This window comes from Aythya ferina (assembly GCF_964211825.1).
Source record: "Aythya ferina genome assembly, chromosome: 26".
Lineage (NCBI taxonomy): Eukaryota > Metazoa > Chordata > Aves > Anseriformes > Anatidae > Aythya > Aythya ferina.
In genome coordinates this window covers 3,414,177-3,440,599 of record NC_140324.1, presented here as the reverse complement: position 1 = coordinate 3,440,599, position 26,423 = coordinate 3,414,177, and the positions used below count along the sequence as shown (strand labels likewise).

Sequence of the window (26,423 nt, the reverse complement as noted above, 5' to 3'; positions counted from 1 at the left end):
GGCACCTAAAGCCAAGGGACGGCGTCTTCACGGGGAGAAGGGAAATACCACGGGGATGAGGAGCAGCGAGGACGAACTCCCCCGAGGTGAAGGTGAGCGCGGCAGGGCGCGGGGGGACGTCCTCCTCCTGCACGGCACGAGGGCGAAGCCTCCCCGGCCTCCTTGCGTTGCCGGAGGAGAACAGAAAGTCTCCAAGTTATAAAAAGGAGGTTGCGAAAGTCACCGGCTTGGCGCAGAAATGGAGCGGGCGAGAGCTGGAGGGGAGGTTAAAAATATCCCTGGCTCTGCAGGAGGGTGAGGGAGGGATTTGGGGGGACCGGGGGACACGGGGATGGGGACAGCCTGGGCTCTGGGGACAGCTGGGAGCCTCGCACGGGCTGGGAGCACCCCAGGGTGAAGGGCAGGGGGGAGAGAGAGATTGGGGGCACCTCTGGACCTCAGTGACCCTAAAACAGCTGGACTGGGGCAACGGGGGAAAGGCTGGGTAGGGCGACCCCGTGATGGTGATGGGGACAGCTGGAGTGGGGCCGTGGGGGCACATCGGGGTGGGTGAGCCCTGATAATTGGGGGGGGAGAGCAGCTGGATGGGCAGCGTGGGGTCGGCAATGGGAACAGCTGGGTTTGGGGTTGGGGAGCAGCTGGGTTTGGGGTTAGGGAGCAGCTGGGTTTGGGGTTGGCAATGGGAACTTGATGAAGTTGACTCTCGTCTCCGCGCCGCTCTACGGAGCAGGGAGTCGGCAGCGGGGTGGCAGGAACGAGGTCATTAAAGCAGAAAGAAAAATACATTAGGAATGTTCAACTGCTCAGTCTAGCCTGAAATGTGCTTAAATCAGCCCTGAGTAAACAATGAGACGGGATTAGTCGCAATTAGTTTTCATTAGGAAGGTGGCATCTCCCTCCCCTGCTCCCCAAGGGGCTGCTGCCCTCCCTGGTGGGCACGGGGGGGGGGGACACGGCATCAGGATCGGGCCCCAGCCGGGTGCTGGGGTGCAGGGGAAAGGTGCAGGGCTCGGGGACGGAGCCTGGAGGGTTGGGGACAGGCGGGTGTCAGCGTCCTTCCCCGCGCGGGGGCTGCAGGGAGCTGCGTTATCTCCGGCGAGGCAGGCACGAGGGGCCGGCAGCAGGCAGAGCTTCAAAGGGAACGCGTAAATCCGGAGCATGCAAAACTCCAGGCGGCCCCGCAGATAAACAGGGACGTGGCTGGGCCTCCTCTGCCAGCCCCCGGCTGCCGCAGCAGCACCGGGGAGGAATGCTCGGCCTCGGGGTGGTGCTCAGCGCCTCGGGGTGATGCTCATCCTCGGGGTGATGCTCGTCTACGAGGTGATGCTCGGCCTCGTGGTGATGCTGCTCCTCAGCACACCCCACGCAGATTCCATTTTTGCAGCCCCCACCCGCAGGCAGGGCCGGGCTGAGCACGAGCCCAGCGAGCTCCGGGGATGGGGTGGCACAGGGCGAGGGCTCCGTGTCCTCCGTGGGTCCCGGGTGGGTGCTCCTGGTGGCCCCGTGGGATGGGGACGCTCCGGCTGCTGGCACGTGGTGGCTCCATCCCTCGGGGGCTGCCGCTGGCTGACACGAGCTGCCAGCTCTCCCCTCACCCAAACCCCAAAAACATCCCCAGAGGAGCGATGGGGAAAGGCCAAGAACCTACTGGAAAGGGGCAAATTCACCCTCTTTTGGGGCTGCCGTGCCCGGCAGCTTGTCACCTCCCCGCCAGCTCAGCCCTGCCGCGGTGAATCCCTCGGCCACCAACGGCCAAACACGGCTGTGCCAACGCGGGGTCCCTCGCCCCCGCCCCGGAGCACGGCCCCCGTCATTAGCACCCAGAAAATGTTGGGTTTCTGCCTGGGAAAACACGGCAGATATGTACATTAAACATCAAATTATAAAATTAACAGATTCAAACCGAGGATGATTTGCATGTGCAAATTAACTTAATTACCACTCTTCCTCCCCGAACGCCACGGCATTCCGGGGAAGGGCCGGGCACGGCGCTGGCTCGCTGCAGGTGCCGGGGCTCTGGGTGCCCGCCGGGTGCTGCTGGGGGGGGAGCTTTTGGGGACGGGGGGGTGACACCAGCACGGGGAGCTCTGGGGACAGCGATGCTCCCATCCGAGCAAACACACCGAGGCGCGTGCGCGCACGCAGGCGTGCACGTGCACACGCGTGCGCGCACACGCGCGCGCCCCCCCCCTTTGTGCCCACCCCCTCCGAAGGCAACAAAGGCTGCTCTGTGGCTCGCCGCGGACCCGAGCCTCCTGGGCTCCTGCCCAGCTCCCAGCCCAGGTGGGAGGCTCTGGCACGGCGGCGGGCGCGTGAAAGGGCCGCTGTGTCCGGGCTGCCTGCCCGCCGGGACTGCCAGCGCGGCCCCGTCGCCGGCACCAGCGCCGCGGCGCCCCGGGGCAGCGAGCCAGTGCCAGGCGCCGGGCCCAGCGGCCTCGGCTGCAGCTGGAAGGCCCAGGGGGGACAGGGAGATGTGTTTCTCCCTGCTCCCAGGCGTGCCATGAGCGCCCCGTCCGGCCCTGCTGCTGCCTCCCCGTGCCTCAGTTTCCCCAGCAGCTCCACCACCCGGGAGCTGGCCCCATCCTGCTCCGCACCCCGGGGTCCCCATCGCCCTGCACCCTCCCCATCGGGGCACAGTGCAGGGGGGGCGCTGAGCTCTCACCCCAAACCAGCAGCACCCTGGGGTCCCCATCACCCCGCACCCACCCCACCGGGGCACGGTGCAGGGGGGGCGCTGAGCCCTCACCCCAGCAGCACCCACGGGGTCCGCAGCCTCTGCAGGGGCCTGGAGATGGAAGGGGGCCGGCGGGCACCATCCCCTCGGGGGCAGCCCCCACAGTGGGGGCAGGGGGCTCATCCCGCACCCGGCCCCTCTCCGTATCTCCCCGGCCAGACGCCGCTCGCGGTTGCAGGCGCACAAAAAGCTCGAGCATGAGATCAGGGCCGGGATATGGCGCAATCAGCCCCAGCCCTCTCGCCGCCAGCTCCCCCGGGAGCGGGCAGATAAGGGAACAACTTGTTGGGCGTTATCTCCCCTTCCATCTCTCCCTCTCTCTCCTCTTTCTGTTCCGCCTTTTCTTTATTTTTCCCACCCTCGCTCGTGGCGCAGGCGCAGCCGAAGCCGTGGCGGTGCCCTCGGTGCCCTGAGCACCCGGAGGGAGTTCGGGGTCAGCCTTGGGGGGGGGGGGGGGGGGGGGGGGGGCTCCTTGCACGATTCCCAGTTTGCCCAGTGCCTCCCAGGAGGTGGGCTTGCTGGGCGAGGCAGGCAGCGAGCAGCAGCTAATTGGGAGAGAGTCAATTAGCAGGGGTTGAGCTCGCTGCCTGCTGCTCAACCCGCGGGGGGGGGGGGGGGGGGGGGACACCCTGGGGCTGCCCGCAAGGGGTGGCACCGAAACTGGTTCCCAGCAGCAGCGTTTTGGGGTGCACGGAGAGGAGAGGACCCCCCCGTACCGTTCCACCTGACCCCCCCGAGCCACAAAAACCCCCTCCTGGGCCCCCTGGGTAGCTGGGGGGGGGGGAATGGGGGGGAGAAAATAAGGGGGGGGGGTGTGGGTGCCGTGCCAAACGCAGCAGGCGTGCCGGGGCAGGCCTGGGGGCCGCGGCTACACCCAGCGCTCCCCCCGCATGCTTGGCATGCACGAGGCGCACGCGGGGGCCGAGTTTTTTCCCTGGCCCCCCCATTTGCCCCCCCTTTTACTCCACCAGCCCGCTGCGGGACCCCCACCCCCATGACCACCCCACCCCGGAGCGCGGCACCGCCGGTGGCACGGCCGGGTGGGTGCCTGCGGGTGGGTGCCGGGTGCTGGCAGTGGGGGCACGGGGGGGGGGTCCGTGAGCCCCCGCAGCCCCCACACGTGTGGGTAGGGGCTGCCCGGCCCCCAGCACCGCGTGCCTCCCGTGCATCAGCGTCCCCTGGGGAATTTATGGCCTGGCCGAGGGGAAACTCAAACCCGGGCAGCTGGGAGCTGCGGTGCCCCTGGGGGGGCGGCTCAGATGTGCCTGGGGGGGGGGGGGGGATTTCTGTGACCACCCCGCGGGGCTGAGGGGTTTGGGGTGGGCAGCACCCACGGGGAGCACCCATGGGATGCTCCCGCACCCGTCCTGGGGCTGAGCCCTCCTGCTGGGTGACCCGTGAGCAAAGAGAAGTGCAGAGGGGACAGTGCCCCCCCCACACCCCCCCAGCCCTGTCCCCGGGTGCCACCAGGGTGCGATTTGGGCCAAAGCACCTCCGCCACCTGGGATGGTTTGGGGGGGGGCCTTGGAGAGCCAGAGCCCAGCCAGCACCGCGAGCCAAGGGCTGGGGGGGTCCCCAGAGACCCCCCCTTCGTGCAAGGGCACCCCCCAGCCCCGGTCTTTTCGGTGTCCCCGTCCCCACCAGCCCGGTGCCGGAGGACCCCGCGGCACCCAAGGGAGCACCCGGTGGGATCCTCGGGGGGGGGGCACCAAGGGGGCTGCCAAAATTTCAGTTTCGGAGACCCGACAGAGGCCTGGGTGCCCCCAGCCCTTCTACAGCACCGTGGGGGGGGGGGGGGATTTATCCGGATTTACCCCCCCCCTGGGTGCCCCCACCCATGGGTGCTGGCCGCGGCGGCGCTCGGTGCCGGCAATTCTCCGTGCCAAGCATCTGCCTGGAAGGGAGGGGAGGGGAGGGGAGGGGAGGGGGGGGGTGGGAAGAAATAAAGCGGGGGGGGGGGCACTGGTTTATTTATGACTGCTGTGATTTGTGTGTGTGTGATTTTTCTTTTTTTTCATCTATTTTTCTGGGAAAGTTCAGCTAAAACAGGCTCGGGAAGCAGATGGCGGAGGGGAATACGGGGCCGGGCTGGTGCTAACGGATTGAACACGTGAAAAGGGGGGGGGGGAAACCTTCTCCGGTCCCCCCCCACCCCATACATCGACCTCCCCCCCCCCCCGGGGGGGTGCCGGTGCCCACCCCGCACCCCGCTGCCAGCCCCGAGCCCCCTGCACGGGGGGAAACTGAGGCACGGGGGGGGGGGCGCATGGGGAAACTGAGGCACGGGGGGGGCATGGACAATGCTGGGGGGGGGAAATGAGGCTGGGGGGGCTCTGTCCCGCCGGCTCTATAGGGCTCTATAGGGGATGGACGCGGGGGGGGGGTTTGTAGGGGAAAACTGAGGCTGGGGGGGGGAGTGGCACCTCTATGGGGCCAGAGGGGGGGGGTCTCGGTGCAGGAAGGGGGGGAACCTTTTTGCGGGGGGGGGTGTAAAGGAGGACACGAGTGTGTCAGGGAGAACCGGGGGGGCCCCCAACACCCCCCCAGTACCGAACTGGGGGCACCGACACAGCCTGGAGAGGTTGGGGGGGGACCCAAGGTGGGGGGGCGCTGCCCCCTCCTCCCCTTTCCAAAACGGGAACCGGGGGCAGGACAAGGCGAGGGGGGGGTGCGGAGGCTCCGGCCGTGCCCCCCCCCTCTCTCTCACCCCCCCCCCTTCTTTTTTCCCCCCCCCCCCCTTCTCTCTCCGCTGTCAGCCCCGCCCGGTGCCTCCCGCCGCGGCGGCGCGCACGGAGCGGGGCCGAGCCGAGCCGAGCCGGCGGCGGGCGCAGGTGCGCGGTGCCCACCCCCTTAAAAAAAAAAAATTAATAATAATTAAAAAAAAGCCCTGACACCCCCCCGCACACACACACACATCCCATCGGAGCGCACCCCCCCCCCCTCCCCAAATCTCCGGCCCCCGGGGGGTTCAAGGTAAGATCGCGGCCGGTGCCCCCCCCCCCCTTTTCCGTGATGCGGTTCCCCCCCCCCCCCCCCTTCCCCAAATCTCAGCCGTTCTCTGCCGGTTTTTATCCGTGCCCCCCCCCCTAAAAAAAAAATAATGAATGGGGGTGAAGTTTCGCCCCCCCCCCTCCTCCCCTTTTCCATCCGTAGGGGGCTGGGGAGGCTGCGGCTCTCCCCGGGGTGGTGGAGAGGGGGGGGGAAAAATTTAAAAAGGGGGGGAAATTAAGAAAAAAAAAGGAAAATGCCCCCCCCCCCCCGGCGGCCCTGCTTCCTTCTTCCACCCCCCCCCCCACGGCTGCTGCTGCTGCTGCTGCATTGGGAAGCGGCTTTTGTTAGCGGCTCCCCGGGCGGAGCAGGCGGAACCTTGAAGGGTCACGGGCTGCAGGGACCCCCCCGGCCCCCCCCGCGCCCCCTGCCCGCACCCCGGCCCTCCCCCGGCCCCCGCTCCCCCCCCCTTGTGTGTGTGTCCCCCCCCCCCCCCCTCCTCTCCAAACCCGCTCCCCTCCTGCCCCTCCCTGCCCCTTCCCTCCCGCACCGCGGTGCCCCCCCCCCTCCTTTTTTTGCCCCCCCCCCCACCTTAATCTTTGGCACCTCCATCCCGCAGCCCCCCCCCCACTCCAACATCCCCCCCACAGCACCTCAAATCCCCCCCCCCCAGCTCCTCGGCTCCCCCCCAGCATCCCCATCCCGCCCCCCCCATCTCCTCCCACCGCCCCCTCCCTGCCCCCCCGGGACCCCCCCCCAGCCCAGTGCCCCCCCCCAGCACCCTGGAGCCCTCCCCCCCAGCACCCCAATACCGCACCCATCCTGCACCCTGCTCCCCCCCCCCCCAGCCCCGGTCCCGCATCCTGACCCCCCCCGGGATACAGAGAGGTGCTGAGCCTGGGGGGGGGGGGGGGGCAGCCCCCACCCTGGAGAAAAGAGAGATTATTTTTTTTTTGGGGGGGGGTCTCTGCTTCATCGGGCTCCGTTTTGCCCCCGCCGCCTCTTTGGGAAGCAGCCAGGGGTTGTGGTGTTGGGGGGGGGGGGCAGGAATGAAATTGGGGGGGGGGGGGAGCTGGTGTGTGCCCCCCCCCCTCCCCAAAAATGCAGCTTTGGCTGGGTTGGGGCTGCAATGGGGAAGGAGGGGGGGGCATGGCCAGTGCAGCCTGCGAAGGGTGGAGGGGGGCAGCGAGGGCTCGGAGTAGGGGGGGGCAGCAGAAGGGACCCCCCCCCAATGAGCCCCATGGGGCTGGAGGTGGTGGAGCCCCCCCCAAAATGGGGGGGGGGGAGCAAGGGGGGGCTGCCTGGCTGTGTCTCGACGGGGCCGTAACTTTTCCTCCCTATTCCCGTGGTGCGGGCAGGGTTTTTTTTTGGGGGGGGGGCACCCTGCAAAATTGGGGCACCCCCTGTGTGAGTGGGGGGGGGGGGGCTGCAGGGCACGGCCGGGGACCCCCATGCAGGGGGTGTCAGTGGGTCTGGGGGGGGCCCTTTGGGGTGCCACCCCCACGGTGCTGATGTTGGGGGGGGGCTGCGTAACCCCAAAATAATTTGGGGGGGGGGCAAGGTCCCAATCCTGCTCCATCACCCTGGGGTGACCCCCAGCATCCCCCTGCCCCCCCCCCAAAGCGGCCTCCTTCACTCCCCCCCCCCCCAGGCTCAGTTGGGGGGGGGGGGGGCCCACCAGCACCCTTGGGTGCCCCCCTTATGGGGCTGGGGGGGGGCACAGCGGGGGCCTGGCCTTACTCAGGGTGCTGGGGGCAGCCCCCCCCCCGTGCCAGCACCTCGGGGTGACCTTGGGTGAGCGCTGCCGGCCCCGGCCTGCCTCAGTTTCCCCTCACCCACCGGGGGGGGGGCAGCCAATTATGGGGGGGGGGCGCAAAAAGGACCCCCCCCCATGGAGCCGGGTGCCGCATGGCCTCGCCGTGCCCGGGGACCTGCCCCAGGGGACGTCCCCCCCCCGCCACCTGCCTCGTGGCAGCTTGGGGATATGGGGACAGAGGTGGCACCGATGTGCCCCCCCCCTTAATTTGTGCCCCCCCCCCAAATTTAATCGCAGCCCACCCGGCCCCAGCGCCTTCGCCACGGCCCCGTTTGGGTCCAGCTTGGCCCCTTTGGGCTGCTGGAGGGCCGGATCCTGCTGGGGAGGGGGGGGGGGCATTGGGGAGAGGGGGGGGTGCTCTGAGGCCATCCCGTGCCCCCCCCCCCCGCCGATTTTAGCCAAAATTTGGGGCCTGAACTGGTGGCACTAGAGGGCAGCTCCCGGCTCTGCGCAGGATCCGGCCCCGGGTGCAAACCGAGCCCCCCCCCCCTGGTGTTTGTGCCCCCCCCCCCGCCCAGCCTTGGGGTCGTGCTGCCAGGTACCCGGGGCCAGATCCTGGGGGGGGGGGCGCTGAGCCCCTGCTGTAGGGCTGTGGTTAGCCATGGCCCCCCCCCGCGCCACCAGGAGCCCCTTTTTGCGGTGTCCCCGGGGTGACACGGGAACTGGGTCACCGCTGTCACCGGGGCACGTGGCTGTGTTTGGGACACGGGGGGGGCACGGCGGATTGGGGGGGGTCCAGAACGTCCCTTTAGGGCAGGGGGCTGCTCCGGGGGGGGGGGGGGGGCAGCGCGGCCCCTTCCCGGAGCGCGAGGACCTGCCTGCGAAGCCATTGGGGTTTGGCGTTGCCGATCCCATAAACAAAGGGAACTCGCCCCAATCCCAGCCCCGAAAGCTCCGAATCTCACCCCAAAGCCGGGCTGCGGTGCCGTGCGTGGGGGTGCACGCGGGGGGGGGCATTACGGGGGGGGGCGGTGTGAGCACACGCGTGTGGCCGCGCGGTTCCCTGTTATAGGGCCGGAGGGACACCCGGTGCCCTCCGGAGTCTGGGTGGGTTTTGGGGGCTTCTCAGCCCTTCCAGGAGCCCCCCCTTGGCTGGAAGTCACGGGGGGGGTGGTGCCACGCACGCCCGGGTGCCACCGTCCCCCTCGCACGCCCGGGTGTCACCGCGCACGCCTGGGTGTCACCGTCCCCCTCGCACGCCCCCTCGGCCCTCGCTCCGCGGCAGCAGCAGCAGCAGGAGCCACGTGATGGCTCGGCTCCCAGTTAAACCAGTGTGTCCTGAGATCCTCCGCACCGGTAGCACCGGTAGCACCGGCTGTGCCGTACGGGTGCCGGGGGGGGGTCCTCTGCCACCCCCTTTCCCTCCCCAGCCTCGAGACCCTCGCCCGCCCGCCGTGTGCTCGCCGCATCCCGGGGCTCGCTGCAGCTCCGCGCTGCAGCACCGGGCTCGCCTCGTGTCCTTAGCCAAGCCCGAGGATTTTTAATTAAACCTGCCGGTCTGGACGGCGATTTAATTTTTCAGTGGGCTGAGCCGCGCACGCCAACACGGTGGGGAGCAGCCAGGGCCGGTGGGGCCGGGGGGGGGGGCACATATCCCACGTGGGGGCTGCTTTCGGGGTCCCTTTTGGTGAGGTTTTTGGTGAGGTTTTTGGTGAGGTTTTCCCGCGGAGCGTGGCGATGCCGAGGGGGCTCCGGCTTTCCGCCAGCCCCTCGCGGCCTGGTGGCACAGGGATGGTGCCGACACCCCCCCGGGCAGCCCCGGCACGGAGGGGGGGTGGTTTTTGGGGTCCCCCTGCTCGTCCTTGCCGTCCCCCACCCCCGGTTGTGGAGCGTGGCCACGGCTCGGAGCGAGGTGCCGGTTCCCTCAGCGAAGGCAGGAGGGAGAGGGAGAAGGAGAAGGCTCGTCTGGAGCGCAGGAGCCTCCCAGCGGGGCCGGGTTGTGCTAACAGGATTTTTACTCCCTATTTAATTACAATTTTGTCAAATTAAAAAAAAAAAAAAAAAGAAGGAGAAAAAAAAAAAAAAAAAAAGAAAAGAAAGATCCCTCTCATCTCTTTGTGCGGTTCCCGCAAGCGGCAGCCGGTTAATTACACAGCAGGCGGTGGTGGCTGACGAAGCCACCCGTCCCCAGAGGAGCTCCCGGGGGACCCCGGTGGCATGGCCGAGGGCCTGGCCGCCCCGGCTCAGTCCCAGTTCCTCCCAGTTCCTCCCAGTGCGGCGCGGTGGCCTTTGGCTGGCTGGCAGCGAGGCCGGCCGTGGTGGTGGAGGCAGCGCGCTGATGCGCCGTGGCTAATCCCCGGCTCTCCCCCGTGTAATCCTGCCCACGGGGATAATCCCATCAAACCCCGCAGCGCCGCGGCCACGCTCGGTGCAGGGTGCTCCTGTCGGTCCCTCGGCGCTGGGTTCAAGGCCGAGTGGGTGCCGGGGAGGGGGGGACGCCAGCCCACGCCGTGAGGTGTCCCCGTCGGGGTGACCCAGAGCTGTGAACGCCCGCGGGGTGGTTGGGTATCAAGTGGGGAAACTGAGGCACGGAGCAGGGGTGGCGCAGCCAGGACTGGGTTGGGGAGGTGGCCGTCACCATCCCGCCCGGCCTGCGGTGCCCAAACCAAGCGAAGGAGGAGGGGAAGGAGGGGAGGGGCAGAGGCAGCGGCACCCACGTCCCCTCGGCGAGGTCGGATCCCGCCCGGGTTTTGGCGCTGGAACACAACTGGGTTATAAGTGGCCCAATTCATCACCGCCCGCCGGGGGGACGTCGAGATAAAGTGCCAGCGAATTCGGAAGCGTTCCGAAGGTGATTTGGGAGGCCGGGAGCCAGGAACCGTCCCCGCCTGCTCCGCGAGGGGCCGGATCCTGCCCGGCTCGGCGCGGCGTCGGCAGCAGGTAGCGAGCGCGGAGCTGCAAATAACCCCGGCAGCTGCCCCGGCACCTGCTGCGCCCTCTCCTTCATTTCACCTTTCCGGGAGTTAGCTTGCACGGCGTGAGGTCAGCGCTGCGAATAGCCCCCGCACCGCGCCCACCCCCGGGGAGCCCCCCCCCCCAGCCCCAGCGAGCCCCCAGATCCCCAGCCCGGGGCCGGGTGCGCGGTGGCCGGGGATGGCTCCTATGGGTGCTGCCCTGCACCCTGCACCCTGCCGGTACCCGCGTGCTCGTGGGGAGCAGCTCCTGCCCCTCCTGCAGCCCTCGCCTCGTGCACGGCCCCCGTGGCTTGCACATGCTCGTGCACACACGTGCGTGGCAGCCCTCGTGCCAGCCCTACGTGCCACCACGTGCACCCCCACGTGCACGACGGGCACCGGCACACCCGTGCACACCCACCTGGGTGCACTCCTGTGCACGCAGCGCACGAGCCCCGTGCCTTGCACGCTCACACAGCAGCTGGAGCGTGCCCAAGCTGACAGCAGCGTGCCCATGCCGGCGTCGTGCACGTGCAGCAGCACCCGCACGCAGCCCGGTGCCAACCTGTGCCACCTGTGCGCACCCATGTGCCTGCACCGACGCCTGCACACGCGTGTGCACCCGTGGCAGCCGGCACACGCGTGTGCACCTGTATCTGGCACACGCGTGTGCACATGCGGTATCTGGCACACACGCTGGCACCGGCGCACACACGGCAGGCACCCGGTGCCCACGGACCCCGGTGCCACCGAGCCGCCTGCACCCGCTCCCTCCCCGGCCCTTTGAAATCCTCCTCAAAGGCTCCCTCTGCCTTTGAACGGTTCCTCCCCCGGAAGCAGGAATCAATAATCTTTTTTTTTTTTCTTTTTTTCTTTTTTTTTTTTTTTTCCCTCCTTGCTGCCGCTCCTGGGCCCTTAGCAACACATCTGCCTCGCCGTGCGCATCTGCTCAGCCCCAAGGGGGGGACACCCGGGGGTCCCCGTGTCCCGTGGTAGTGGCTCGGGGACTTTTTGTCACCTTCCTGGCCGGGAGGGGGCTTTGCGGTGCTGGTGGTGGCACTGGGGGGGGACATAAGGGGTTGGCACGGGGGGCTGAGCGTGGCCCCCCGGCTCATGGAGCCCCCCCTGCCCAAAGACATGAGGGTGATGATGGCACCGCTGAGGGTGGGCGCAGGGGTGGTGGCACCGGGTGGTGGTGGCACCATTGGAGGTGTCCCCAAGGCCACCTCAGCTCAGGGCGAGGACCCTTGGGGGTCCCAGCTCGGTCCCAGGCACCACAGCCAGGAGGGAGCCGAGCGCCAGCCTGTGCCACGGGGACAATTTGGGGACAGTGGCAGAGCACGGAGCATTTTCGGGGGCAGCGAGGCAACACCTGACCTTCCGGCGAGGCAGCGGGCACGGGGGCGGAGGCGTGGGGGGGGCACAACTGCAAACAATGGCCCTTTGTTCCCCGCCACCATCCCATGGCCCCTCTCCGGTGCCCGCGCTGCCCGGCTTCAGCATGCCCCAAAGCAGGGGGGTCGTGGCTCCGGGGGGGTCGTGGCTCTGGGGGGGCCCCGAGTGGCCCCCAGACAGAGCCGTGCCGTGCTGTGCCATGGGGCAGGGGGTGAACGGGGCACCGGGGCAGCCCCTTCCCAAAATTTGGGTGCTGCTCCCCCAGCAGAGCTCAGCCCGCGGCGCACCCACAAGGTGCCTGGCTCGGAGCAGGGAGGGGGGGGCACAAAGTGGGTGCTCGGGGGGCTGCTGTCACCCCGGGGACACGAGTGGGCCCCTGCACCCACCCGCACCCCTGGCTCCTCTCCGCCGGCCTTCGCGGAGCACGGCGGCGATTTTCATCTGCTTGAACTCCAAATAAGTTTCCTGAAGCGTAGAAATTTCGAATCGAGGCGCTGGTGCCTGGCCTCGGAGCAATTAAAGGGAACATTTTCCCAACGAGAGCGAGGCAGCCGAGCGCGTCCCGGCCTGGAGGAGACGCGGGGGAGGCTAAAGAGGAAATCAAAACACCACCACCAAAGAAACTTTTATTAGGGCTTAAAAAATCGAGGAGGCTGACGGGGGCCTCCTCCTGCCTGCCTGGCTCTCCGCGCCGGGTTCCTGGGAGCCGAGATCGCGATTGGGAAGTTTTTTCCCCAAAACCGGGGTGACCTCGGCTGCTTTGTTTGGTTGGGGTGCTCCTAAATGTTGTTTTGCACCGACCTCGTGTCGTGGGGGGGGTTTTAATGCCGGGTCTGCACGGGGTGGTTGTTGTAGGGTGCCCCCTTGGAGCTGGGTTTAGACACGGGGTTGTTATTGTAGGGTGCCGGTTTGTTGTCGGGGGGTCCCAACCTGGAGCAGAGTTTAGGGTGGGGGGGGTTGTTGTTGTAGGGTGCCTGCCTGGAGCTGCGTTTTGTTGTTGTAGGGTGCCCGCTTGGGGCTGGGTTTAACACATTTGTTATTGTAGGGTGCCCCCTTGGAGCTGCGTTTTGTTGTTGTAGGGTGCCCGCTTGGGGCTGGGTTTAAACACACGTTTTGTTATTGTAGGGTGCCCCTACAACAGGGGATGAGCAGGGGGCTGTGTGGCTTTGGGGACAAAGGGGACAGTGGTTTTGGGGACAAGGGGGGCAGTGGCTGTGCCCAGAGGGGCGCGGGGAGGTGAGGTGCCCTGGGGACAGGTGGCACGGGGGGGGGGGGGGACACAGCCCCAGCACCCTGGGGTGCCCACCCCGGGGTTATTTTCCCCTCCTCGATAGGAAACCGTCCTTAATATGCAGATGAGGTGGATTAAATATGCAAATTAAAGCCACCCATATGGGTGGCACCCTCGTGTCCCCCCCCCCGGTGCACCCAAGCTGGGTGCTGAGAATGGGGGGGGGGGAGGAATTGGAACAGGGACGCTCCTGGGGGGGGCGATGGGGACAAAGCCCCCCAGGGGACCAGGGGGTCCCTGCCACCCCCGGAGCTCAACGCCTGGGCCCAAAGGGGGGTGGGATTCATGGTTGGGGGGGGGGGCAGCGAGGGGTGCTGCGGGGGGGGCCCGGGGGCTATAAACGGCAGCTGTAAGCGGAGCCGGTAACCGGAGCACGGGGCCGGGGGGGGGCCCCCGCCGGCGACATCTGAGCCGGCGGCGCCGCGGAAGCGCCAAGGTAAAAGAGGGGGGGGGCTGCAACAGTGTCCCCCCCCCCAAAAAAAAAAAAAAACACAGCCTGGTGTCCCTGTCACCAGCACGGGGCACCCCATGGATGGCGGGGGGACACAGGGCAAGGGGGGGGCGCATCCTCTTGGCATCCCCTTGGAGGTGTCTGCGGTGTCCCCCCCACACACACCCCGGGGGGCGTTGCTTGAAGGGGGGGGGGGGGGACACACACACATGGGGGGGCTGGGGACGGTGCCAGGTGGCGGGGGTGACATTTGCTCCGTCCCCGCCGCGGGGACAGCTGCTTCCTGGCCCTGCCATCGGAACGGAAACCTGGGGGGGGGGGGGGGGGGCCCTTGTGTCCCCCCCACCCCACACCCCGGGCTGCGTGGCAGCAGCAGCTGGGCTGGGGGCTTCCCGAGCCCCCTTTTTTTCTTTTTTTTTTCTTTTTTTTTTTTGGGGGGGGGGGTGACCCCAAAACCTTCAATTTGCGGGGACCCCAAAACCCCGCACGGCGCTGCCCCAACCCCATAGCGCGGGGGTCCCCAAAAACGCGCCGTGGGGACGGGGTGGGGGCGCGTGGCCGCTTCTGGGTGGGCTGCGGGGGGGGGGGGGACCCCGGGCCAGCTTTTGGGGTTTTTCAGCCTTTCTTATTATCGGGGCCTCATTAGCATACCTAATTACCGCCGCTCTCGGGCGCTTTGCGCTGCTTGGCGTTACCCTAAACACCGCGCAAATCCCTATGAAAAGGGAGAGATTTGGGTAACGCCTCGGAGCCCCCCCCCCGCTATGGGGTTTGTTTTTTGGGATAACGTCTCCTAACGAACCCATTAATCCCCGGCTGCGGGGTGGGGGCCGCCGCCTCCGTTTTTCCGCGGAAAGTTGCGTTTTGGGGGCTGAAACCCAAGGGCTCTCCGCACCTTCCCGCTGCTTTTTTTTTTTAAGGTTTTATATTTGAAAAAATATTTTAAAAAAAGGGAAAAAAAAAAAAAATCTCAGCTCCCCGGGACCGGTGGAAATCGGCCGAGATGAAATAAATTCCGCGGGGGGGGGTAAAGGAACCTGGAGGGGGGGGCGCGCAGCCTTGGCACCAGCACCGCGCTGCTGGGGAGACCCCCGGGGGGGTGACCCCATTGCGGGGACCCCCGTGCGCCCCCCCCCCCCCCGGGTCCTCTCCGCGTCCCGAGTCCCGGTGGCACCGTGGAGAGGTGGGGGGGGGTCCGGGAGTGGCCGCCCCCCACCTCGAAGCGGTCCCAGGCACGGTGACAGCTGCCGGGGGGGGCGGCTCCGGTTACGGTGACATCAGCCCTACCTTGGCACCTGGTGTGGCCGGGGGGGGGGGATACGGGGGGGGGGGGCACAGGGGCTCGCTCCCCCCCCCCCCAACCCGGGGGTCCCGGAGGAGCCGGAGAGGTGTGGGGGGGGCCACGCGCGCACGCGAGAGCTGAGCGGCTCGCGGGCTGTGCCGAGGGGACACCGGAGTCTGGGGGCTGCCGGGGGGGGGACACGGACCCAGCACCCCCCCCACGCACCCACTGCAAGTGGCCGGCAGCGGCGGAGCTCAGGTGGGCACTGGGGGGGGGACGGGGGGGGCAGGAGTGGGATTTGGGCCCAGGTGATGCGGGGAGGGGGGGTCCCATCCTCAGGAGGGAAGGGGGAGGCACAAAGTGTCCCCCCCCCAAAAAAAAAGGCAACGAAGGGTTGCAGAGGATCGGGGCTGTAATTTGGGGAGGGGGGGGCACAAAAGTGCAGGGCTGCGCCTCGTGCTGTGTTGTGGGGGGGGTGCAGGGCAAGGGGGGAGAGATGGGGTGAGCGGCGGTGTGCCCCCCCCCCCCCCCAAATACCAAAGCTGGGGGTGCAGACGGGCGGTGTCTGATGGGGAAACTGAGGCACGGAGCAGGGGACGTGGCCGGGGGGGTGGCCGTGTGCCTGCCTGTCACCCCCCCCAAAAAATAAATAAATAAATAAATAAAATAAAATAAAATAAAATAAAATAAAATAAAATAAAATAAAATAAAATAATAATATTAAAAAAAAAACAGCATGGGCATGGCCCCCCCCCGCTTATCCCAAACACGCAGACCCCGACCCCGCTGGGACCCCCCCTTGCCGCTCCCTGCCTCAGTTTCCCCACGGTGGCCGTCCCCAAACAGGGGGGCCCTGTTCGCTGCCGCCCCCCCCCTTTTTATTTTTTTATCCCCCCCCCCAGCCTTTTCTTCCCTCACACAATCGGGGCCATTTATCCATTTATGCCGCCCGAGGCTCAGGTTTCCCCGGCAGCGCCGAGCCGGGGGGGGGGGACGGTGACACCGGAGCCCCCGGCTGGGGTTACAGCACCCCGGGGTGACCCCGGGGGGGTCCCGCACCCCAAATCCCACCGGGACAGGGCTTGGGTGGGCTGCGGGCAGAGCAGGGGGGGATTCTCGGGTGGCTGGTGTGGGGCTGAGCCCTTCCCTTGTCCCGAGGGGACTTGGCCCCCCTTTTAGGGCCCCCTTTTTAGGGCCCCCCTTTTTGGGGTCCTCTTTCAGGGCCCCCCTTTTAGGGCTCCCCTTTTAGGGCTCCTCTTTTAGGGTCCCCCTTTAGGGCCCCCCCTTTCAGGGCCCCCCTTTTTGGGGTCCTCTTTTAGAGCCCCCTTTCAGGGCCCCCCTTTTAGGGCCCCCTTTTCAGGCTCCCTTTTAGGGCCCCCCTTTCTGGGCTCCCCTTTTTGGGCTCCCTTTTAGTGCCCCCCCTTTAGGGCTCCCCTTTTCCTCCGGCCACCTGCAGGACCTCGTGGGGACGCTTTGGTTTGGGGATCTCTGCCCCGTTTGGGAGATTTGGGTTTAATTGGAGATTTCCGTGAGATGTGGCTGGAACCGGTGCGGGAATTACCCCGATTTGGAGATTTCTGCCCCGTTATGGGATTCGCTTCGATTTGGACATTTCCATGAGATTTGGCTGGAATTGGTCCGGGATTTCCCAGGCCCCCCCACCCCTCGGACCCCCACGTCACCTCCCTGGGGACCCGAGGTCGGCTCGTTAGGGTAACGAGGCCGGAGGACCTCAAAGTGGGGCAGCTCGTTAGGGTAACGAGGTTGGAGGAGAGGTCCCAGGCTGCAGGTAAATGAGGAACCTGGGGAGATGGCAGCGAGGCTTTAATTACCGCAATTAAATCATTAATGGCTGTTTAAAAAAAATAGCCCGGGCGCAAAATAATAAAAATAATGATAATTAATTAATTCCGGGCTGGTTCCCAAGGGGACGGGTCCCCTGGTGGGGGCAGGATCAGGCCCTAGCAGGGATGTGGGGGGCTTTGGTTGTCCCCCCGTCCCCAAAAAGCCATCGGGGGGTTGCGACACCATGGGGACGGGGTCTGGTGTCCCCAAGGCTGTGACGCTGTGGGGTCGGGACCTGCTCGTCCCCAAGGCTGTGCCACCGGGGTCGGGTCCTGCCCGGGGGCTGGGGCACAGCGGGGTCGGGGTCGGGGGTGCCCGGGGGGGGCTGTGGGGCTGCCGAGGGGACAGGGATGGGGACGGCACCACAGAGGGGACAGGGTCGAGGCGGGTGGCCCCATACAATGTCACCCCCCCCGCAGCGAGAGGGCGACGGTTCGATTGAAGCCGCTCAGCCCGGATTGCTAATTAATTAAATCGCTGCCTGGCTGTTAATTACCCAGCCTGGCCTCGGGCCCCTCTGCCCCACGCGGTGCCAACAGGGACGGGGCTGGGAGCCCCAAAGGGGACGGGGACAGCGGTGGCTTTGTGGGGGGGGGGGGGGCTGTGGGGGCTGGCTGCTGCGTTCCCATTGATCTCCCCCAAGCCTCCTGACCGGGTTTGGGACGGTGGCTGTAGGGCTGGGATAGGGAAACCACCCCCCATGTCCCTGTTTGTGGGGTGGCTGTGCTCCCTGTGCCCCCCCTGTCCCCATATCCCCACGTCCCCGTGTCCCCCATCCCCCTGTCCTCCCCATCCCCATATTTCCCCATCCCCAAGCCCCCCCCCGTCTCCATGTCCCCCATCCCCATGTCCCCATGGACCCTGTGTCCCCCCACCCCCATATCCCCATCCCCAAGCCCCCCCACCCCCATATCCCTGTCCCCATGTCCCTGTCCCCATCCCCCTGTCCCCATGTCCCCATGCTCCCAGCCTGGCCGTGCACAGGATTATTCCCCCCCCCCATGTGGTTCGTGGCCGCGAGGTGCCCAAACTTCCCCGCTCCCACCCCGTAGGACGCCCGCAGCCCAGTTTGGGCCCAGTTTGGGCCCAGTAGCCCCAGTGCAGAGCTGCGCAGGCGCTGGGAGCGCCTCGGGGAGGGAGCGGGGGCGTGGGGGCCGCTTTTCCCAGCATTTTTGACATTCTTCAAGCCGGGGAAGGAACTCGCTTCCCCCTCGCCAATCCCACACGCTGTCCCCCAGCCCCACGGCTGGCACCGGACCAGCCCCAGGACCCCCACCTCGAGCCAAGACCCCCCCCCCCAAAAAAAAAAATCCCCGACACCAGGGGCACCCCATGAAGGTGCCGGCTCCGATGGCTTTGGGGTGCGGGTGCCGCGATGGGGGGGGGATCCGTGGGGCTCAGCCCGGAGAGGGGGGGACACCGGGTGCTGCCCCCTCCCCAATAACCTGTCCCCTACCCGTAGGTGCTGCGGGTGCCCTCCCGCGCCGGGGGGAGACCATGCGGCCCCCCCGCGCCCCCCTGGTCCTGCTGCTGCTGCTGGCAGCCGAGAGGACGGCGCGTGGCACCTTCCCCGAGGAGCCCGGCCCCATCACCGTGGCCCCCGAGGACTGTGAGTGCCTGCTGGGGTCGCCCCCCCCCTGGCAGGGATGTGGGGAGGGGGCTCAGGGCGTTGAGCATCGGGGGGGGGGGGGCACACGGCGCGGAGAGGGGTCGGGGATGGGGTGACGGTTTTGGGGTGCCCCTGTGGGTTGGGGAGCGTGGTTGGTTGGTTTTGGGGATGGGGTGGCAGCGTGATGTCCTGTGTCGTGTGTCTGTGTCCCCCCCCGCTTCTCTGTGACCCCCCCCCCAAGATGTGAAGCACTACGCCGTGTTCGTGGGCCACGGGGGGAGCCGCCTGGTCGGCCCCGAGGGCGCCGGCCCCGAGCGCCTCAACATCCAGCGCATCCTCAAGGTCAACAGGACCCTCTTCATCGGGGACAGGTGGGGAACAGGACGGGGGGGGGGCACAAACCTACCCTTGGGGGGGGCGCCTGGCACCTCCCTGCAGCCCCCCCTTTGCTCAGGAGGGACCCCGCTACCTGCCCCCGGCACCCAAAATCAGCCCCGGCCTCGTGCCCTGCGGGTTGGGCACCCCAATGGCACGGCTCTGGGGGGGCGGCACTGTGCTGTCCACAGAGCCTGCAGCCCCCGGGGGTGTCCCCGAGCCCCCCAGGGTGGTGACACCCCCGTGTCCCCCCCCCCCAGGGACAACGTTTACCGCGTGAGCCTGGAGCCCGGCACGGGCAGCGAGCTGCGCTACCACCGGGTAAGCACTTTGGGGAACTGGGGGGGGGGGGACACCAGCAAGGGGGGGGGCTTCACCCTGACCCCCCACACTGGATTTTCTCCCCCCCCCCTTCCCGCAGAAGCTGACGTGGCAGTCGAACCAGCACGACATCAGCATCTGCAAGATGAAGGGGAAACACGAGGTACAGGGGGGGGGTCCCTGCCCCATGCGCCCCCCCCCCCTGCACCCTCCCGCACCCCGTGCCGTGGGGGCACAGCTCCCGGCATGTCCCGTCCCCCCCCCACCGCGGTGTCACCTCCCGGCTCCCTGCCACCCTTTGTGTCCGAGGTGATTTATTGGAGGCTTGGATAATTGGGTTTGTAATTAATTATTTCTGGCCCGCTGCTCGGAGCAGGCTCAGCTCTGCCACAAATCCAATCGCCAGGTCCCGTAAACGCCACGCGGGGCCCGAACCCTCACCGAGGGGGCTGGGGGGGGATTTTGGGGGGGGAGCCCCCCGGGGCTGGTGCCGGGGAGAGGGCGCGCGGAGGCTGAGGGCCCCCTCTCGGTGCAGGCAGAGTGCCGAAACTTCATCAAGGTGCTGCTGGTGCGGAACGAGAGCCTGCTCTTCGTGTGCGGCACCAACGCCTTCAACCCCGTCTGTGCCAACTACAGCGTGAGTGTCCCCCCCCCCCCCTCCCGGGGTCACCTGGGGTCATTCTGGGCCACCCGGGGTCACCTGGGGCCACCCGGGGTCACCCGGAGCCACCTGGGGTCCCCCAGGGCCATACGGCAGGGAGGGCACACGTGGACGTGCCCGAGGTTGTGAGCACGAAGTGGGAGTCCTTGGGGGGCCACGTCCAGTTCTCGTGGGGGTGTCCTGCTCCCCGGGGTGGGGACACTGCCCGCCAGACCCCACTGTCCTTGCACGGCCCCATGGTGGCCCTATACATGGCCCTGCTGCTCACAGCCCTTTGGTGGCCCTTTTATGGCCCCGTGGCCCTGCTCATGGCCCCATGGTGGCCCTATTCACGGCCCCATGGCTCTGTTCACGGCCCCACTCATGGCCCCATGGTCCTGCTCACGGCCCCATGGTGACCCCCCTCACGTCCCCATCTCTCCCGCTGCAGATGGACACGCTGGAGCCTGTCGGGGACAACATCAGCGGCATGGCACGGTGCCCCTACGACCCCAAGCACGCCAACGTGGCCCTGTTCACCGGTCCGTCCCCCCTCCCCACGTGCCGTCCCCCTCCCCGCGCCCACCCCCGCGTCCCGCTCACGCCTCTGTCCCACCAGGGGGGATGCTCTTCACGGCCACGGTGACGGATTTCCTGGCCATCGACGCCGTCATCTACCGCAGCCTGGGGGACAGCCCGACCCTGCGCACCGTCAAGCACGACTCCAAGTGGTTCAAAGGTGGTTTTTGGGGCGCACGGCGCCCCGCGGCTCGGCGCGGCACCCGTCCCCGTCCCCTCTGGTCCCGTCCCGGAGCAGCCCTGACCCTGCTGTCCCCGCAGAGCCCTACTTCGTGCACGCCGTGGAGTGGAGGAGCCACGTCTACTTCTTCTTCCGCGAGATCGCCATGGAGTACAACTACCTGGAGAAGGTGGGAGAGGTCCCCGCGGTGACCCCGGGGGGCAGCTGGGGCGGGAACGGGGCCAAGGGGACCGTCCCCGGGGCCGGGTGCCAGGCGGTGACGGGCGTCCCTGGCAGGTGGTGGTGTCCCGAGTGGCTCGGGTGTGCAAGAACGACATGGGGGGGTCGCAGCGGGTGCTGGAGAAGCAGTGGACGTCCTTCCTCAAGGCCCGGCTCAACTGCTCCGTGCCGGGCGACTCGCACTTCTACTTCAACGTCATCCAGGCCGTGACCGACATCCTGGAGCTGGACGGGCGCCCCGTGGTGCTCGCCGTCTTCTCCACACCCACCAACAGGTCAGCCCTGAGCCCTGCTGAGCCCCCCCGAGCTGGGCTGGGACCCCTCTGAGTGCCCACCCACAGGGACGAGGGGATGGCTCGGGGTGTTCACCCCGTGCCCGTGTCTCTGCAGCATCCCCGGCTCGGCCGTCTGCGCCTTCGACATGACCCAGGTGGCCGCTGTCTTCGAGGGACGATTCCGGGAGCAGAAATCCCCCGAGTCCATCTGGACGCCGGTGCCCGAGGACATGGTGCCGAAGCCGCGGTGAGTGAGTGAGTGAGCGCAGGGATGGGGACGGGAAAGGGACGTGGGGACGGGGCTGGGGACAGGGATGGGGACGGGAGTGGTCCTGAGGGCTGGTGCTGGCGGGGACGGGGATGGGGATGGGGATGGAGAAGGGGATGGGGACGGGGATGGGGACGGGGATGGGGGCAGGTGCCAGCCGTGCAGTGACGGCGCTGAGCCCCGGCGTGCCGTGGCGGCAGGCCCGGGTGCTGTGCGGCCCCGGGGATGCGCTACAACTCCTCCAGCACCTTCCCCGACGAGATCCTCACCTTCGTCAAGACGCACCCGCTGATGGACGAGGCGGTGCCGTCCCTGGGCAACGTGCCCTGGATCGTCCGCACCATGAGCCGGTGAGCTCCTGGCGGCAGGATCGGGCCCGGGGAGGCTCAACGGGGGGGTCCCCCGGGGGTGTCCGTGCACGTGTGGGGTGCTCACAGCCGTGTCCACGTGCGCGGCTCACGCTGGTGCACGGGAGCCGCCGGCGCTGCCCTCGCGCACGCGCGGAGAGGCGCAGGGGCGCGTGCCAGCGGCGGGCGAGCACCAGGAGACCTGATAAATCTCATAAACTTTGCAGTTGAGATCGTCTCATCCTAATTAAATCTACCTTAATTGCTGCTTGACGGGGAATTAATCACGCGGTGCTCGCGGGCCCGCTGGCAGGGCAGGCAGGGTGTGCACGGGGCTGGGGGCAGGTGATGGGGCTGGGGACAGGCTGGGGTCCCGTGAGGGGTCACGGGGGGGATCCCAGGTGGGATTTGGGCTGGAGACCCCCTGGGATTGGTGGGGGGGGATCCAGGCTGGATCCTGAGTGGGTTTGGCCGGGATCTGAGCCAGGATCTGGATGGGATCTGCTCTGGGTCTGCCTGGTTCCTGTGCAGGATCCGGGCCAGGTCTGGCTGGGATCTGGACCGGTTCCATTTGGGACCTCCACTGCCCCCCGTGCTCCCCGGTGGCTCCCGCTGGGGGCTGGCTGCAATCTGTCCATCCCCCCCCCCGGGGGTCCCAGCTCCCACCCTGCCTCAGTTTCCCCTCCCGCGGGCTCCCCAGCGCCTCGCTCGGCTCACACCGCAGGTACCAGCTCCGCAGGATCGTGGTGGACACCGCGGCGGGGCCGTGGGGCAACCACACCGTGGTGTTCCTGGGCTCCAGCACGGGCACCGTCCTCAAGTTCCTCATCCACCCCAACGCCACCCGCAGCCCCGCGCCCGCGCCCCCCGGCAGCCAGAGCGTCTTCCTGGAGGAGTTTGAGACCTACCAGCCGGGGAGGTACGGGGGGTGGGCGGACGGACGGACGGACGGACGGGTGGAGGGAGGGAGGGAGGGATGGATGGACGGACGGACGGACGGACGGATGGATGGGTGAGTGGGTGGATGGATGGATGGATGGATGGATGGATGGATGGATGGATGGATGGATGGATGGATGGATGGATGGATGGATGGGTGAGTGGGTGGATGAAAGGGTGGGCGGATGGATGGATGGACGGACGGACAGACAGACAGATGGAAGGGTGGATGGGTGAGTGGGTGGGTGGATGGATGGACGGACGGATGGATGGAAGGGTGGGTGGGTGGATGAGTGAATGGATGAGTGGATGGAAGGGTGGGTGGACGAATGGAAGGGTGGGTGGATGGACAGATGGATGGACAGACAGACGGATGGATGGATGGATGGATGGATGGATGGATGGATGGAAGGGTGGGTGGATGGACAGATGGACGGGTGGTTGAATGAATGGGTGAGTGGATGGGTGAGAATGATGGATGGATGGATGGGTGGGTGGACAGATGGATGGATGGAAGGGTGGGTGGGTGGGTGGGTAAGGTGGACAGAGGGTGGTCGGATGGATGGGTGGGTGGGGGGGCTGACGGGGTGCTTGGATGGATGAGGTGGTCGTGGAGGGATTGACTGGTGGCTGCAAGGTGAAATGGGAGCAGGAATGAGGTGGTTAAGGACGGACGGACGGACGGAGGGACGGATGGATGGATGGATGGATGGATGGATGGATGGATGGATGGATGGATGGATGGATGGATGAAAGGAACAGAAGGATACAAGGGCTGGATGAGTGGGGGAGGCAGAGGGCTGGGTTTGTGGACGAGACGGGGGCCCACGGGTGAGCTCCCTCCTCCGGACCAGCCCCCGGCGGGGAGCTGGTCTCTGCCCCACCAGCTGAGCTCTGCCCCATGCCCAGGTGTGGCCGGGACACGGAGGACGAGCGGCGGCTGCTGGGCCTGGAGCTGGACAAGGCGGCCGGGTCCCTGCTGCTGGCCTTCCCCCCGTGCGTGGCCAGGGTGCCCGTGGCCCGCTGCCAGCAGCACTCGGGCTGCATGAAGTGAGTGAGGGGGCTCCGTGCGAGGAGGGGGGGGGCTCTGACACCCCGTGGATCTGTCCCGTGCCAGGGTCGGGCTGGGAACGGGAGCACCGCTGGGGGAAACTGAGGCACGGTGCTGGGGCAGGGTTACTGGAGGGGGCTGGGGTGTCACCCCCCCTGTGCCAGGGGTGTTCCTGACCCCGCTGTGCCCTGCCAGGAACTGCCTTGGGAGCCGGGATCCGTACTGTGGCTGGACGCCCGAGGGTTCCTGCATCTTCCTGGAGCCCAGCCCCAGGTAATGGAGGGGGGGGGGGGGACACGAGGGGAACGGGGGGGTCCCGGGGGCTCCCCAGAGCCTGCAAAGCTTGAGCTGCATCAGCTCCACCTGCTCCCCAAACCTAACCCCAGCAAACTCAGCACTGGCTGAAGCAAGCTGCCAGCCCTGTGCCAGGCTGTTAGGCACTAACCCCCCCCCAAAAAAAATTTATGTCCCCCCCCTCACAGGACAGCTTTCGAGCAGGACATTGCCGGTGGCAGCACATCGCACCTGGGCGAGTGCGAGGGTGAGCGTGGGGCAGGGAGGGGGCTCGGGGACACCGGGGGGGGACACCGCAGCCGTCCCCTGACGCCCCCCCCCTTGCCGTCACCAAGGGCTGGTGACCGAGAGCTTCGTGGACGAGCCGGACGGGCTGGTGTCGGTGAACCTGCTGGTGATCTCCTCCGTGGCCGCCTTCGTCATCGGCGCCGTCATCTCGGGCTTCAGCGTCTGCTGGTTCATCGGGCACCGGGACCGCAAGGAGCTGGCGCGGCGCAAGGACAAGGAGACCATCCTGGCACACAGCGAGTCGGTGGTGAGCGTCAGCCGGCTGGGCGAGCGGCGAGCGCGCGCGGGGCAACCCGGAGCCCTGCTGGCCCCGCTCATGCCCAACGGCTGGCCCAAGGAGCTGGGCAAGGCGAGCCAACACGACCTGGACTCGGGCGTCCTGCCCACGCCGGAGCAGACCCCGCTGCAGCAGAAGCGCTGCCCCGGCACCCTCCAAAACTGCACCTGGGAGCAGAGCCACAACATCATCAACGCCGCGCTGCGGGACCCCGGCACCGCCGCCACCGCCGCCGCCGCCGCTGCTGGACGTCTCCACGCCGGCCCCGGCCGCTCGGCCCGCGGCATGCCCCTCTCCTGCCACGCCATCCTGGTGGACCAGGAGCTGGAGGCCGAACTCAGCGACTCCTCGGGCGACGGGCACTGGGGCCGGGACCCCCCCGAGGGTCCCCGTGCCCGGCAGCACCCCGCCACCAGCGCCCGCCGCCCGCCCCGCAGCTCCTACGGCGACTTCGCCGGCACGCCGCGCCCCAGCCCCGACCGCCGGCGCGTGGTTTCGGCGCCGGGTGGGGATGGGGGGGACTTTGCCGAGGGGCCGCCCTGGCACCCCGAGCAGCTGAACTTCAACGCCAACAACGGCACGGGCCGCCCCGGCGCCCACCTCAAGAGGAACCACACATTTAACAGCGGCGAAGCGCCGGCGGGGGGCTACGGGCGGCACGGCACGGCACCGCGGGCGCACGGCGCGGGCCCCCCACGGGCGCTCACGGACCTGCACCACCTCCTGCGCTACGGCGTGGAGCGGACTCCCTCAGGCAAATAGGGCCCCGCTGCCCGTCCCGGCACCCACGGGCGCTGCCCACGCTCTTGTGGACGCTCTCCACCTCCACGCCGCGCCGCGGTCCGCCCCCCCGGGTTCCCTGGGGACGGGGACGAGGTGACCCCAGGGCAGGAGCAGCGGGCACGGGGAGGGCTGAGATGCTGCATGGGGGACGGGTGCAGGGTTTGGGGCCGTCCCCACCTGTCCCCACTGTCCCCGGCTGGCACGGGGCAGTGCCCTGTGCTCCGGGTGTCCGTCTGTCCCGTCCCCTCCGCAGGCTGGACCCAGGGACCGCTGCGCCCTGGGGGGGGATCCCTGGGAGGCAGCAGGATGGACACACGGACACGGGCGAAACTGAGGCAGAGCGAGGCTGTACCCCCGCACCTCCCCGGAGCCCCCCCAGTCCCGAATCAGCCCTGCCTGGGCACTCAGGGGGCTTTGTGGGTGCTGCCAGCACCCTGGGGACACCCGGACAGGACAGCACCGAGCAGCCCCCTCCAGCTCCAAGCCCTCAGCTCTCCCCTCCTCAAAAGCACTGCTGGGGGCTGGGGGCTGCAGCCTGGAGGGGGGGCCCTGCTCTCACCGGGGTGCGCTGGGGGTCCCACTGACCCCACTCTCTGCTGGCAAAGGGTGCCCTTTCGGTGCCGGCCCTGCCCCAGCTGCAGGCAGGAGGGAGAAGGGGGGGGGGGGGGGCAAAAAGGGGTCAGGACCCCCCCGGTACCGAGGCGGGTCAGCCTGGTGCTCCCCAGGGGGCTGCGCACAGGGGGGCTGCGGGTGCTGCGTGCCCCTTGGGGGGGGGGGGGGGCCGGCCCGCAGCACTGCCCCACGCTGTAAATAGGGTGCCAGGGCACCGCGGGCACCCCGCCGCCCCGGGCCGGCCATGCATGCGACAGCGGAAACGTCTCTGTATAACCCCGGAGCCCCGCAATAAATTTCTGTTTACAAGAGGAGAATTCCCTCCCCGCTGCCGCCACCTCGGACGCTGCTTCTCTGCTCCGGGGGGGGGGCTCCGGGATGTGGCACGGGGAGAGGCAAAGCAGGTCGAGGTGCTGGGCGCTCCCCCCACATCCCGGGGGATTTGCCTGCACCGGGGCGTGCGGCTGCTGCCGGTGCCCGGCCACATCCTGGCAGCATGGAAATGGGGACGGCCACGTCCCACGGGTGGGTCCCCTGGGGGGCACGGGGCCAGCTGGGGGGGACAAAGGGCTGGAGGGGGATTTGGGGCACGGGGAGCGTGTGTCCCGTTGTGCTAAGCCTCCTCTCCCAGCGTGCACACCCACCCCCATCTCCGCGCACTCGCACCCT

General features: G+C 67.9%; 1 protein-coding gene across 4 annotated transcripts; it reads left to right on the top strand.

Moving 5' to 3' along the window:
* On the top strand, positions 1 to 26,063 carry SEMA6B (semaphorin 6B). Of its 4 annotated transcripts, none has more exons than XM_084498377.1 (17): positions 1 to 92; positions 18,159 to 18,305; positions 18,547 to 18,676; positions 18,941 to 19,001; positions 19,102 to 19,164; positions 19,537 to 19,638; positions 20,093 to 20,183; positions 20,261 to 20,380; positions 20,482 to 20,570; positions 20,678 to 20,895; positions 21,011 to 21,142; positions 21,364 to 21,513; positions 22,235 to 22,429; positions 23,359 to 23,499; positions 23,696 to 23,773; positions 23,983 to 24,041; positions 24,130 to 26,063. In XM_084498377.1, the coding sequence occupies exons 1-17, from the start codon at positions 56 to 58 to the stop codon at positions 25,119 to 25,121; spliced, it is 2,805 nt and encodes a 934-aa protein (XP_084354503.1). In that variant the 5' UTR covers positions 1 to 55; the 3' UTR covers positions 25,122 to 26,063. The 4 variants fall into 4 exon arrangements, with proteins under 4 accessions (XP_084354503.1, XP_084354505.1, XP_084354504.1 ...); XM_084498379.1 differs by lacking the exon at positions 1 to 92 and adding an exon at positions 5,611 to 5,707; XM_084498378.1 differs by lacking the exon at positions 1 to 92 and adding an exon at positions 14,984 to 15,109.
* Positions 26,064 to 26,423: the final 360 nt, after the last annotated feature.

Bases quoted from the DNA above. Each gene is read 5' to 3' on its own strand.
- SEMA6B (XM_084498377.1), top strand. From the start codon at position 56: ATGAGGAGCAGCGAGGACGAACTCCCCCGAGGTGAAG. The intron at 93-18,158 runs GTGAGCGCGGCA...CCCTACCCGTAG, and splicing joins CGAACTCCCCCGAGGTGAAG to GTGCTGCGGGTGCCCTCCCG. The intron at 23,774-23,982 runs GTAATGGAGGGG...CCCCCCTCACAG, and splicing joins TTCCTGGAGCCCAGCCCCAG to GACAGCTTTCGAGCAGGACA.